Source organism: Notechis scutatus, chromosome 7, assembly GCF_049901735.1.
Source record: "Notechis scutatus isolate UNSWTSFEM ecotype Mainland chromosome 7, rNotScu1.2, whole genome shotgun sequence".
Taxonomy (NCBI): Eukaryota; Metazoa; Chordata; class Lepidosauria; order Squamata; family Elapidae; genus Notechis; species Notechis scutatus.
In genome coordinates, this window is record NC_142015.1 from 14,672,231 (window position 1) to 14,685,342 (window position 13,112).

A 13,112-nucleotide genomic window follows, 5' to 3' on the forward strand; every position below is an offset into this window, starting at 1 on the left:
AGCTGTTCCATAGGTCTGTTCATCTTCTGGGTCTCTATTATGTTTCAGTGTGTTTTTGTGGATCAAGCTGGTGATTTTGCTTTTGTGGAAGCCGTTGGCTGTCAGTACTTTAGTCAGGGTGCATAGTTCAGTCTTAATGTGTGTCTTATATATATATATATATATACATATATATATGAAGTCTTAACATTTGGACTGTGAAAGATGAAAACTCAATCTTCCAGGTTCTGTATTTTGATGTATTTAAGATTATCATCAGTATATGAATGTGAAGCACATCTCCAGAACTTCCAAATCATATCGAAATTATAGTAAAATGGCCAGATTATACCAATATGTAGTGTGGAATGCACTAGATGACAAATTAATTGAGAGAAGTATATTAGTGTAATGTTTCTTTAAAATGTCTGTAGATTATAATTCAATATTGCCAGGAAAAGATTTCAAGAAAGTAAAGAGTGGTGAAGATCGATGCAACTTAGAATGTTGGCAAAAAAATTAACTGCCGATTCTTTTTTAATTCGTGGCCTGGCTTATCTTGAAAATTTTAGCATAGCTAACAATGCCACTAAAATGAACTGAGGTTCATTTAGAGAATGATGATGTTAAAGTTCACCCATTGGCCAGGAAGATACCTTGAAGTTTGTGTTGCTTTTGAAGGGAACTAAAATTCCACAACTGGGATTTTAATGAATCTTCAGAAGAATGAAGATTGAAAATACACTGCTCAAAAAAATAAAGGGAACACTTAAACAACACAATGTAACTCCAAGTCAATCACACTTCTGTGAAATCAAACTGTCCACTTAGGTAGCAACACTGATTGACAATCAATTTCACATGCTGTTGTGCAAATGGAATAGACAACAGGTGGAAAGCATAGGCAGTTAGCAAGACATCCCCAATAAAGGAGTGGTTCTGCAGGTGGTGACCACAGACCACTTCTCAGTTCCTTTGCTTTCTGGCTGATTGTTTGGTCACTTTTGAATGCTGGCGGTGCTTTCACTCTAGTGGTAGCATGAGACGGAGTCTACAACCCACACAAGTGGCTCAGATAGTGTAGCTCATCCAGAATGGCACATCAATGCGAGCTGTGGCAAGGTTTGCTGTGTCTGTCAGCGTAGTGTCCAGAGCATGGAGGCACTACCAGGAGACGTGGAGAAGGCCGTAGGAGGGCAACAATCCAGCATCAGGACCGCTACCTCCGCCTTTGTGCAAGGAGAGACAGGAGGAGCACTGCCAGAGCCCTGCAAAATGACCTCCAGCGGGCCACAAATGTGCATGTGGCTGCTCAAATGGTCAGAAACAGACTCCATGAAGGTGGTATGAGGACCTGACATCCACAGGTGGGGATTGTGCTTACAGCCCAACACCGTGCAGGATGTTTGACATTTGCCAGAGAATGCCAAGATTGGCAAATTCGGGAGCTTCCGGTTTGAGCTTCTTCGGCGACAGACCAAAACCTCGCCTCTGCGAGGTTTCAATCCATGCTCGCCGCTGGAGCACCCCGAGCCGGCTGGTTTCAGGGCTAAGCCACCCCGTAGAGGTGGTGAAGAGGGGGGAGACTGCCAGCAGGGTTGAGGAGAGCCGCATCTCTCCTCCCCAGCTGGCCATTACTCCCTTTCCTGAAAGCGGTTGCAGCAGTGGTCAGAAATGGCCACCACAAAGAAGAACTCGACCGGAAAAGAATGTGCAGGAGGAAGATAAGCAGAGAAAGTTTCGGTTGACTGGGTCAAACAGCAAAAGCAACAAATAAGGTACCCTGGAATTTAAATTTAATAACATTGTTCCCAAAGAAGATTTTGAAGCTGCAAAGGAGAGAGAGAGAAGGGAAAGGATTAGGTTTTTTTTTCTTCCCTTCCTTATACTGACAGCTAAGAGACTTAAGCAAGAAATTGAAAAAAAAATCCACTTTGACATTAATAGGCATCTAAGCTGAACATAAAAGTCAAAGGGATAATAAAGATTTCTGGATATTTAAAAGTTTTTAAAAGCAGGAAAGGAGAAAAAAAAGAATAAAAGGGCAGGATCTGGAAAAATGGAGGAGACTACCTGGAACTAAGGAATGGAACTGTAACTAAAAGGAACTTAACAGTGAAATTTCAACAAGATTCCTCAAAGATACATCTTAATTGAAACTTGGTAACAAAATAATAGAACCCCAGGAAAAGAAAGTGGAAAAAAGAAGCAGAAAGAAACAGCCTTGGATTATTTGGATTACTTGGTGATTTTTGGTTTTTGCATCTGGATGACTAAAATTAACCGGGTGGTTGTTTAAAAGTCTTTAAAATGGTATCACTCTTAGAAGAACTGAAAATGGAACTTAAAAAATGGAAAGAAGATGCACAAGAAGGGAGAGGTTCTTTTGGCTTCGTATTTCAATTCTTAGAAATGGAGATCTGGAACTATGAGAAACAATAAGAAATGCTTGCAGAACAAGAAGATTGGGACAAAGAAGAAGCCATCTTTAATGATCAAATAATTTTAAGTGGGGGTGGGGGGGAAGAGAGTGAAAGGTTTAAGACTAGAAAAAACAACCAAAAAGAAGAAGAACAATTTGAAAGATAAGTATAATATTAGAAAGCAACAGAAGAGGGAGTTAGAAGTAGAGAGACGAGGGGGTAAAAAGGGGAGGGAGAAGAAGAGGGGGAAGAAGGCAAGGAAAAGAAGTTGTAAAAGACAGAAACAAGAAATGGAGAAACAGGGAAAAGATATAAGGATTGTAACCATAAGCTTGTTTAGAGATAATGGGTGATAATTTAATTGCAAAAGGGATTCTGCAAAGGTGTACATAAGATAGCATTGTTATATTATAAACAGAAATAATTTTAGAAAATATGATTAAAATGATGGATAAAATATTTACTGTAATGTAGTTGAATGTTTGGTAATAAATAAATGAATTAAAATGATTGAGAGAATTAAATGGGAACATTTTTAATTATTAGTAATGATTTATAAAAATATAAGTGAGAAATGGGGAAAAAAAGAATTAACTATGGAAAGTTTATAAGTGTTCCCAAGGAAGTACGATATTTAATTGAAAAGAAGTGTTAAAGATGTTAAGATTTTAATGAATATTAATGATAGAATTGAATTGGAATGGAATGTGTGCTTTATTTACATATATATATAATTTTTTCTTTTTAAGAATATAGTGTGTATTTTAAGAATGTACCAAGCAGAATTCGATTGGAAGTTATGTATTATATTGAATGCTATAATCTTAAAGGTATACATTGAAGCTTAAATAAGAGTTTGAATGGATAAAATTAAAAGATATAAAGGTGTCATACTCCAATTGGTAACTACAGGGAAAAATTTGTTTAATAAGAAAAGATAATATGAAATTGAAACAGGACAGACAAAAGTATAAATATAATGATCTGACTGAGATGAGATAATTAAAATAAAGTTGAGAAAATTAAAAGAGGGGAAAAACTATGTAGAAAATATAAAACGGTAATAAGATATGGAATAGAATATAAAAATGAGCATGAAATTGAGTTTGGTGTCTGTATGAAGAAGTGATAACCTGGGACCATGCTATTTTCAAAAAAGATGTTTTATTTGTATTTTGTTTTTGTGAAAACCGAAATAAAACTTTCAAAAAAAAAAAAAGATTGGCAAATTCGCCACTGGTGCCCTGTGCTCTTAGTATAGTTCCACTTTAATTTTGAGTGTAACTCCAAATCCAGACCTCCATGGGTTGCTAAATTTGATTTCCATTGATAATTTTTGTGTGATTTTGTTGTCAGCACATTCAACTATGTAATGAACAAAGCATTTAATAAGAATATTTCATTCATTCAGATCTAGGATGTCTTATTTTTGTGTTCCCTTTATTTTTTTGAGCAGTGTATATTGGGCAGTTATAGGTAACCTCGTTCTGCAATTTTTGCTTATATGAAAATTATACAAATTAGACAATGAGACTAATTCTTTAAATGCCTGTGGCATATTTTTATTGAAAGGTTTTCTTTGCCTGCTAATTTTTCGGTACAAAAAGTATTAAAAGAGGTCAAGAGATGGAGACAGCAGATTTAAATTAAATTGTATGAATCCAAAACAGTACATGGAGTTGTCCAGAAGAGAATAGAGCACATCTACATCATACATGCACTAGGAAGGAGCAGAGTGTTAAAAATGCAGTAAATGGGCTGTTATCATTGATCAAAACAACAAGGTTGAACTTCTTTCTTATAGCACAAACTACTTCTTTTCTTCTATGAGATGCATATTCATATTCAATGTCTGCAGTCCATTTATCTTCAACAGCTTTCTTTGACATTATTTAATTTAAAACTAGACTTTGGACTGGTTTTAATGATGAAGAATGTTATGTATTCCAGTTATTTGGTTCTCTTATGAGCTTAAAAGAGGCACTTTGAAATGCTAACATTATGTGATAAATGCTATTTTCAGTGTATTGGTAGATAGTGATCATTTCCCAAGCTATGTCAGTTGTTGGCCCTTCCTTTTAACGAGAAAGTGTTAATTGAATAAGATGGCAAATTTCTCTATAGTCAATTTATGTAGTTGATACTAGGAAAGATTCAAGAGAATAAACTTAATAGGACTCTGGAAGTTTTTTCCACAACATAGAAGCACCCTAGATCATAATATATATGGGGAAAAGGCTTGTCAGTTTCTTCAGTGCGGTAGGAACTACAGATTCCTTCTGTGATCAAGGGGAACAAATATTTGCCTTCCAAAGAAACAGGGTTGAAAACTGCCTTTGATTGAGCAAAATGGATGGTTCCCTCCCCCCCAGCCCAATTCTCCAATTGTCTATTAAGCAAGAGCTTGGCTTTGTTGAAGGCAAGGAGGCCAACCCTTCAGAGATTTCAATAGCTAGAGCCCTATGTGGCATATTAAATATTACAGAGCGGCTGGTGAAGAATGCTGATCAATTCAGAGTTTGCCAGTGGGGGCAAGAAACACAAGGTTGGATCTTGAAAAGAGATGTGAAACCTAAGGTGGTTTTTTTGCTTTCATTCACTCCTGTTTCCCCTCCCCGGCTGATACTCCCACCCATCGTTCCAATCTCTTCAGAAGGGAATTCACTTTCATCTGCAACCCTCAAACATAGTTTTGTTCAGTTCCTCTCAGTGGCAGTCAAGATGCTTTGCTTTTATTGCTGGTTCTGAATAGCCTCTTAAATGGGTAATGCTGGGGCCAGTGTCAATAGGTAATTGGTGAGTACCGAAACCTGCCTTTTTATGAACTCATTCTTCAAGATCCCCAACCCCTCGTGTAAAAAGGACTATTGAGCTGTACCAGGCTTGCACAGTTAGGTCTCTAGCCTTTAAGTCCAACCACGCAAGCCATTATAGTAATTCATATTATGCCTGGAATACTTAGCAGATTTGCACAAACTGGATTGTAGGTATCAGCTGTGCAAAAAAGATACCTTGTTTTCACAATTATCTAAAAATGACTGAACTATGATCCATTTCTTTACATTTTGGTTCAGTACTTCCTTTCATAAGCTGCTGTTGTTCTAAGTCATAACGCAGCACAATTACTCTCCAAATTGCTAGTGAGCTTAGGATCAAGCCTACTTTGAAAATAGCTTAAGAAGCAGGAACCAAGGAGGTTGTTTTAGCAGCTCAGATTCATTGTTCATCTAACTGAGATTGGACAACCATTTGTCTGAAGCGGTTTAAGCTTTCCTGCTTGAGTAAGGGTCCTCCATGGTCTCTTTCAACTCTGTTATTCTGTAACCTTGTGTTGGGGTCAGCAGCAGCCTTCTCCAATCTGATCTCCTTTAAATGCATTGGGACTACAATATCCCTGTTGCACAGCCTGTCTGAAATGCATCAACTTGGAGAAGGCAGTTTAACGGTGATTGATAGGATTTTTTAAAGGTTCCTGACAAAGAAAAATCATCTCAAGTTACCTGTTCATTTAACAGGAAATGCCAAAAATTGAATTTGGAAGATCCTGCACCATCCTTTACTATTTAGTTGTTTCAAAGGTTTATTAATGTGCATGTGTCTCTTCTCCTTCCCCATTTTATTCACACAACACCTTTAAGCATATGTAGCACCAGGTCATAAATTGGCCACACATGCACATTCACTCTTACTAAAGTAGGTAGAGATATATATGTGGATAAATCTTAGACCACATCAAATACAGTTGTGCTCATAAGTTTACACACCCTGGCAGAATTTATGATTCATTGGCCATTTTTCAGAGAATATGAATGATAACACAAAAACTTCTTTCACTCATGGTTAGTGGTTGGCTGAAGCCATTTATTATCAATCAACTGTGTTTACTCTTTTTATATCATAATGACAACAGAAACTACCAAATGACCCTGATCAAAAGTTTACGTACCTCAGTTCTTAATATGGTGTATTGCCCCCTTTAACATCAATGACAGCTTGAAGTCTTTTGTGGTATGTGTGGATGAGGCTCTTTATCTTCTCAGATGGTAAAGCTGCCCATTCTTCCTGGCAAAAAGCCTCCAGTTCCTGTAAATTCTTCGGCTGTCTTGCATAAACTACACATTTGAGATCTCCCCAGAGTGGCTCAATGATATTGAGGTCAGGAGACTGAGATGGCCACTCCAGAACCTTCACTTTATTCTGCTGTAGCCAATGACAGGTCGACTTGGGCTTGTGTTTAGGATCATTGTCATGTTGGAATGTCCAAGTACCTCCCATGCACAGCTTCCGGGCTGATGAATGCAAATTTTCCTCCAGTATTTTTAATCTTGCCATCAATTCTGAACAAATTCCCTGTGCCTCTGTAGCTCACACATCCCCAAAACATCAGTGATCCACATCCGTGTTTCATAGTAGGAATGGTGTACTTTTCATCATAGGCCTTGTTGACTCCACTTCCAAATGTAGCCTTTATGGTTGTGGCCCAAAAGCTCAATTTTGGTCTCATCACTCCAAGTGACTGTGTGCCAGAAGTTTTGAGGCTTGTCTCTGTGCTGTTTGGCGTATTGTAAGTGAGATACTTTGTGGCATTTGCGTAGTAATGGCTTTCTTCTGGCAACTCGACCATGCAGTCCATCTTTCTTCCAGTGCCTCCTTATTGTGCATCTTGAAACAGCCACACCGCATGTTTTCAGAGAGTCCTGTATTTTACCTGAAGTTATTTGTGGGTTTTTCTTTGCATCCCCAACAATTTTCCTGGCAGTTGTGGCTGAAATTTTAGTTGGTCTACCTGACCGTGGTTTGGTTTCAACAGAACCCCTCATTTTCCACTTCTTGAGTAGTGTTTGAATACTGCTGATTGGCATTCTCAATTCCTTGGATATCTTTTTCTATCCCTTTCCTGTTTTATACAGTTCAACTACCTTTTCCCTCAGATCCTTTGACAATTCTTTTGCTTTCCCCGTCACTCAGAAGCCAGAAACATCAGTGCAGCACTGGATGAAAGATGCAAGGGTCTGTCAGGAGTCCAGAAACTTGACCTTTTATACACACACACTAATTACAAGCAAACAGATCACAGGTGAGGATGGTTACCTTTAATAGCCATTCAAACCTCTTTGTGCCAACCTGTGTGCATGTTATCAGCCCAAAATTACCAGGATATGTAAACTTTTGATCAGGGTCATTTGGGTAGTTTCTGTTGTCATTATGATTTAAAAAGAGTAAACACAGTTGATTGATAATAAAACGGTTTCAGCCAACCACTAACCATGAGCGAAAGAAAAGTTTTTGTGTTATCATTCATATTCTCTGAAAAATGGCTAAGAAATCATAAATTCTGCCAGGGTATGTAAACTTATGAGCACAATTGTACATTTCAGACAGGTTTTCTGAGAAAGCTTTGGAATGGTCCTTATTCTCTCAAGCTCTCCCCTGTTAAACCACCTGGTGGAAAGCTGATACTTTAACTGTCATGTAAAACAAGAGACTGGTCTCTCATTCTTACATGTTACCTGTTCCTGCCAAATTCGCTTTACCACCCTGCCTACACCAAGCCATAAAACTCTTGTCCATATCCATGTAAATGGAACAAATTAGTTTAGTGCCCTAGGATTACCTGCTTCCAGGTAAGTACATTTTAAAAGTGTGAGAAAAGCATTGATAGTTTGTAAAAGAATGTATGCTATGGAAGGTAAGTTTTCAGCTGGCAAAAGGTCTGCTCGGCTATCTCTAGAATTCTATTGGATGGACTTTCATACCCCATACCTCTTGCTCAGCCCTCTCTTGTGTACCCAGCCCCTATGGGTGAGAGATCTAAACTACAGGATCATCACGGAATGCGCCCATGGCGTGGGATAGAGATTGGTTCTTAACTTAAAAATTCAGAGCATAGCACAAATCCGAGGAACGTGCTCAGAGGACCTTCTGCTCTTCTTTTGCTTCGTTTTTCCCTCCTTCCATCTTCAGTGAAATCTACGTTGTGATGTTAACCACCCAGGTAGGAGGGTTGGCTGCAGCTCCTACCTAAAAGTTTCTTCTTTGTTCTCCTATTGCAGCGATTTCTTTGGCTCGCAAACGGATTAAATGTAGATCCCGCCGCTTGCCCTCTCCATTTCCAAGGGGGTCACAGCAATCTTATCATGGGGTTCAGATATGATTTTTTGGTTTCATTCATGGAAAATCCAGTTTTGATTCTTCTCTTCCTGATTTATTCTGCCACTTTTTGTTTGTTAATCATTTGCCTTTTGCTGAACTAATTGCCTTTTGCTTTTTTTCCCCTTCCATTTTGTTCCCCTCCCCTGCTCTTATGTGGGTCTTGGTCTTTTTTCCCCCTTCCCTTTTTTTCATATTTTTTAACCATCATTTTCTGCTCCATCTCCTCTTCCAATTATTGCCTCTTCTCCTTATATTTTTTTTAATTTCTTCCTCTTCTTTGTTCTGTTCTTCTTTGGTTCATCTTTCCTTCCTCTGTAGGAACCTCAAACCACCGTTATCCATAACCCAGTGGACAGCATTAAGGTACTGCTGCCTGTCTTTCCTTCTCCTCAGTTTTGCCCTTTTTGTTATCTTGGATAAAAATTGACCTTTTTTTTCCCTGCTCCTTGCATTGCTGTTGTAATTTCACCTCTGGGGACAGACAGTAGGCTCTTGTGCCTTTTTCCATATGCCCGAAATCCTGCAACCTAGACTCTAATCCTCTGGCCTAATTAAGGGTGGGGGAAGAGGGTTGTTGCCTTTTGAGGTATTATAGAAAGCACAAAGTTACAACTGCAGCACTGTTTTGAAAAGTCTGGCCTTCTTGAAGAATCACAAACATTAGACTTTCTACTATTTGAGGAGAAAGGTGAAGAATTTCCATGACTCCCTTGCTGGTGGTATGTTCCCTACATTTTGTTCCAGGTCTTTTAGGCTTACAAAGAGGCTAATGAAGGTGGTTCAGAGTGAACAGATGGAATTGAGAGGGGAAAGTTGATAGTCACTTGTCACCTGGAACTAGATCTTCTGGAGGGTGGGATTGTCCTTCAAATCTGTTTTCTCCTGTTCTGGTCCTAAATGTGTTGAGACTGCTAGTTTGGGTTACTGCAGTCTCCACACAGATCGAGAACTCGAGGTGGGGAAGGTTGCTTCCAGATGGGGGAAGAACTCCAGATGGGGGAGGCAACCTTCCCATCTTGAGTTCTCAATCTGTTTGGAGACTCCCGTAATCCCAACTATACTCCCCAAAGTCTTAACTGAGTGTTTTTGTGCTGCGGGATAGGATAGGGAAGAAAGCCTCAACTCTGACCCCAGAGCTCCTTCATGCTCAAGTGAAAGAACGCAGCCAGGCAGACCAAAGAGAGACGTCCCAGGAGGCTGGATGGTCTGAGGACCAGCATAGTTGCTCCATGTCACAATCATTCATTATCGGTCCCAGCCTTCACTTTCACCCAGACCTGCATTTTCTTAACCCATTCTTTGCTGCAGGAGCTTTAATTTTTTATCATGTTTATGCTACCTCTTCAAGCCCATTCACTCAGTGCATCTGACATAGCCTTAAGAAGAGAACCAGGTGGATTTTTGTGTGGGGGTTGGCTGGTTTTTTTGTTTTTTAAAGGTTAAATCTGATAGAGGCTGGTCAAGGAAACTATGTTAGTACCAACCTCCCCATTTATTTATCTTTTCTCCTGGACAGAATATTTCCTGGTTTAGATGAATTTTAAGGAAAAAAAGGATAATGTTTTTCTAATTATACAACTTGTTTTTTTTTAGAGGAAGTAAAATCATAAGTCTGGGGACTGGTACCCAGACATATCAAATTATATTGGGATAAAGAATCTGGGGTGATTATGTTGAATATGGGGCTTTGACTTTCTTCCAACTGGGCAATAAATGGAGGCTACTAAGGTCTTCTGTTTATATTTACAATTACTTCTAGAATATATTCTTTTCTGCTTGCAAATGTTTGGGGAGGAAAATCCTCTCATGTTAGAAACATAGCTTTTTCGTCATGAGGGAGAGCAATCATTTTCTTTGAGGTGTCACAGATAATGGAACTGTTTTAAAATGTTATCATAATGTTAAATCTATTCTGTTTTTGACAAATGAGATAGGTGAGATCGTGTTCAAAAGAACTTTGTGAGAATATCGCATTTGCTGCTTTTATTGCATTTGCTTCTCCCCGGCAACAGGGACTCCAGGCAATCTCCAAGAATCAGACACAATTGAACAGAAAGGGAAAAAGTAGTTAAATTAATATTAATTAATGTAATATACATTTTTATAAAAGGTTCATGTCTTAAAAAACTAATTCTGTTTGGAATTTGGAATTCTTAAATTACTCTTAATAGAACATAAGAAATAAGATTCTATTCTATGCAGGCCTCTTAATCTAATCAATGGCATTTATTTCCAAATAAGCCATACTTTTAGGAAGAGTAGTAATATCTGTCCCCAAACCAGCTCCACACCTTAAAGGATATTTAGCATAGTATCTTACTTGCTGAAGCTGAACTGCCACGGATCACCTTGACAGTCTGACAAGTCTTAATTCTAGAATAACATTCTTTGATGAGATGCTTATGAGAAATGAGACCATTCTTATAGTTATGAGCTGGTGCATAATCCTGCAAACAAGAGTAAGTTTATATCATGACAGATACTCCAGTAGTAAATAGGGTTTGGCACAACTACTGGGAGACGTAATTATCTCAAGTCTAGGTTCACTCATATGTAGAAGCAAATGTCAGTTGTGCATTTTTTTCCCCTTGTTATTACAGTTGATCCGCACTGCAACATTAAAAATGGGACTTCCTGCTCAATTCTGCATGAGAAGTCTCTATCAATCTTAATAAAGATGAGATTTGAGTTCCTTAAGAAGTAAGAAAAACCAAGCCAACTGCAATTTTGTTTTTTAAGTTGGTATAATTGGTGAACCATCTCCCTAGTTTTCTTGGGGCAGATACTTCTATATTGATTAATATGGTGATTTATTGTTATGTGAAAAAGGAGACTTTTGAGTATCCCATGGTTTCTTTTCTAATTTATCCAGATTCTCTGGTCTCAAGTTGTACATCTTTCACTATCTCCTCAAACATCTAATTATGGCCAGAGCTGCTAACTTTCTGTTTTCTTTTTCTCCTACTCCTATTTGTCTCCACAGGAATCATCGGACAGCACAAACACCACCATAGAGGATGAAGATACGAAAGGTAACAGATTTAAGGAGTTGGCCCAGAGGTTAAAGACTTGACATCTGTAGAGTTAGTTATTTTGTTTGCATACTCCTGATTGTCTGTGCACTTGACTATAAATGGAATATTGGAAGCTGTAGCAGTTTACGTAGGAGAAATTGATAAATGCAGACTCTGTTTTAGACCATAGCGAGAAAGGAAGTTGTGGGCAAATGGAAAACAGATATGCATGTTCTCGCTTGTTTGATGAATCCTGGCTTATTATGAAGGTGTTGTACTCCAATGCTTGCAGGCTGCTGACTCTTGCTGATGACAATCGATCCTCAAGGATACTTGAGAAATGTTGCCTTTGTGAAATCTGTATTTGCCATAATTACTGGTGTTTTATTTTAAGTGGTAATTCAAGTCTATGCTCAAAACCCTACCTAACTTAACCCATACTTACCACGCCTCTTTTTGAATAACACATTCAAAGAAATGAATAAGCAAGATAGAATTGAGTGCTGCGGTGGCCTAGAGGTGGAGCTCTTGCCTCACAGTCAGGAGGCTGTGAGTTCAATCCTAGGTAGAGGCAGAGATTTCTCTCTCTGGGCATACTGAGAATATATCTGCTGAATAAACCTCCGCATTGGTGACAGGAAGAGCATCCGGCCAGTAAACACTCAGCTCCATTCATAACACTTACTCCATCCCGCAAGCGATTATGGGGTGGTTAAAATAGGATGATGAATAAGCAAGATAGAATGAGTCAGTTTGGTCTACTAGAGGGAAGATCAGAAAGCAATATGAAGCTTTTGTGATGTTTAAGATACTGTATATTTTGCTCCATCGAAACAACCTGAATATTGTAATTCCCCCTCCAATCATGATGCCACCAGCATTGCCCACAGGATCTACAGGAAAGGTGCCATGAAGGTATGACTTTTGGGTCCAACAAGATGACATTGTATGACAAACGGGACATGAAACACTCCCTGCTAGATATAGTGGGATGAGCAGAGATGATGGGACATAAGTAGTCTTGTAAATAGTTCAGTCCTATGCTGTGTAGGAGTTTTATAAATGATAACCATCACCTTCAGTTGCATCCAGAAGCCTACTAGGGACACAGTGCAGCTCACAGAGTAGTGTTGTGATATGAATGTATGGGAAACATGAAAAACTGCTTGCATTGTTGCATTCTGGACAAAGTGCAGCTTCCAAATGCTCTTCAAAGACATTCATGAAGAGTATGTTACTGCAATCCAAACAGGAGGTAACTAGGATGTCAATAGCAATAGCACGTAGACTTATATATTGCTTTACACCCTCTCTAAGCAGTTACAGAGTCAGCATATTGCCCCCAACAATCTGAGTTCTCATTTTACCCACCTGAGAAGGATGGAAGGCTGAGTCAACCTTGAGCCAGTGAGACCCGAACTGCCAAACGGCTGGCAGCTGGTGATCAGCAGAAGTAGCCTGCAGTACTGCATTCTAACCACTGTGCCACCGCAAATCACTGTGAACAAGACCTTCTTGTCCAGGAACGGGCACGAATGGTGCA

The 13,112-nt window shown here is 38.9% G+C and overlaps 1 protein-coding gene across 32 annotated transcripts in view; it reads left to right on the forward strand.

The window, feature by feature from the left end:
* Positions 1 to 13,112, forward strand: part of CAMK2B (calcium/calmodulin dependent protein kinase II beta) — a 207,910-nt gene that overhangs the window by 173,030 nt on the left and 21,768 nt on the right. For 17 of the 32 annotated variants that reach the window (XM_026671386.2, XM_087969681.1, XM_087969686.1 and 14 more), the window contains 2 exons: positions 8,874 to 8,918; positions 11,539 to 11,587. In XM_026671386.2, the coding sequence (XP_026527171.1) occupies positions 8,874 to 8,918; positions 11,539 to 11,587 (94 nt within the window). The remainder of the gene's footprint in view (positions 1 to 8,873; positions 8,919 to 11,538; positions 11,588 to 13,112) is intronic. The other 15 variants (XM_087969684.1, XM_087969688.1, XM_026671377.2 and 12 more) reach the window with 1 other exon arrangement.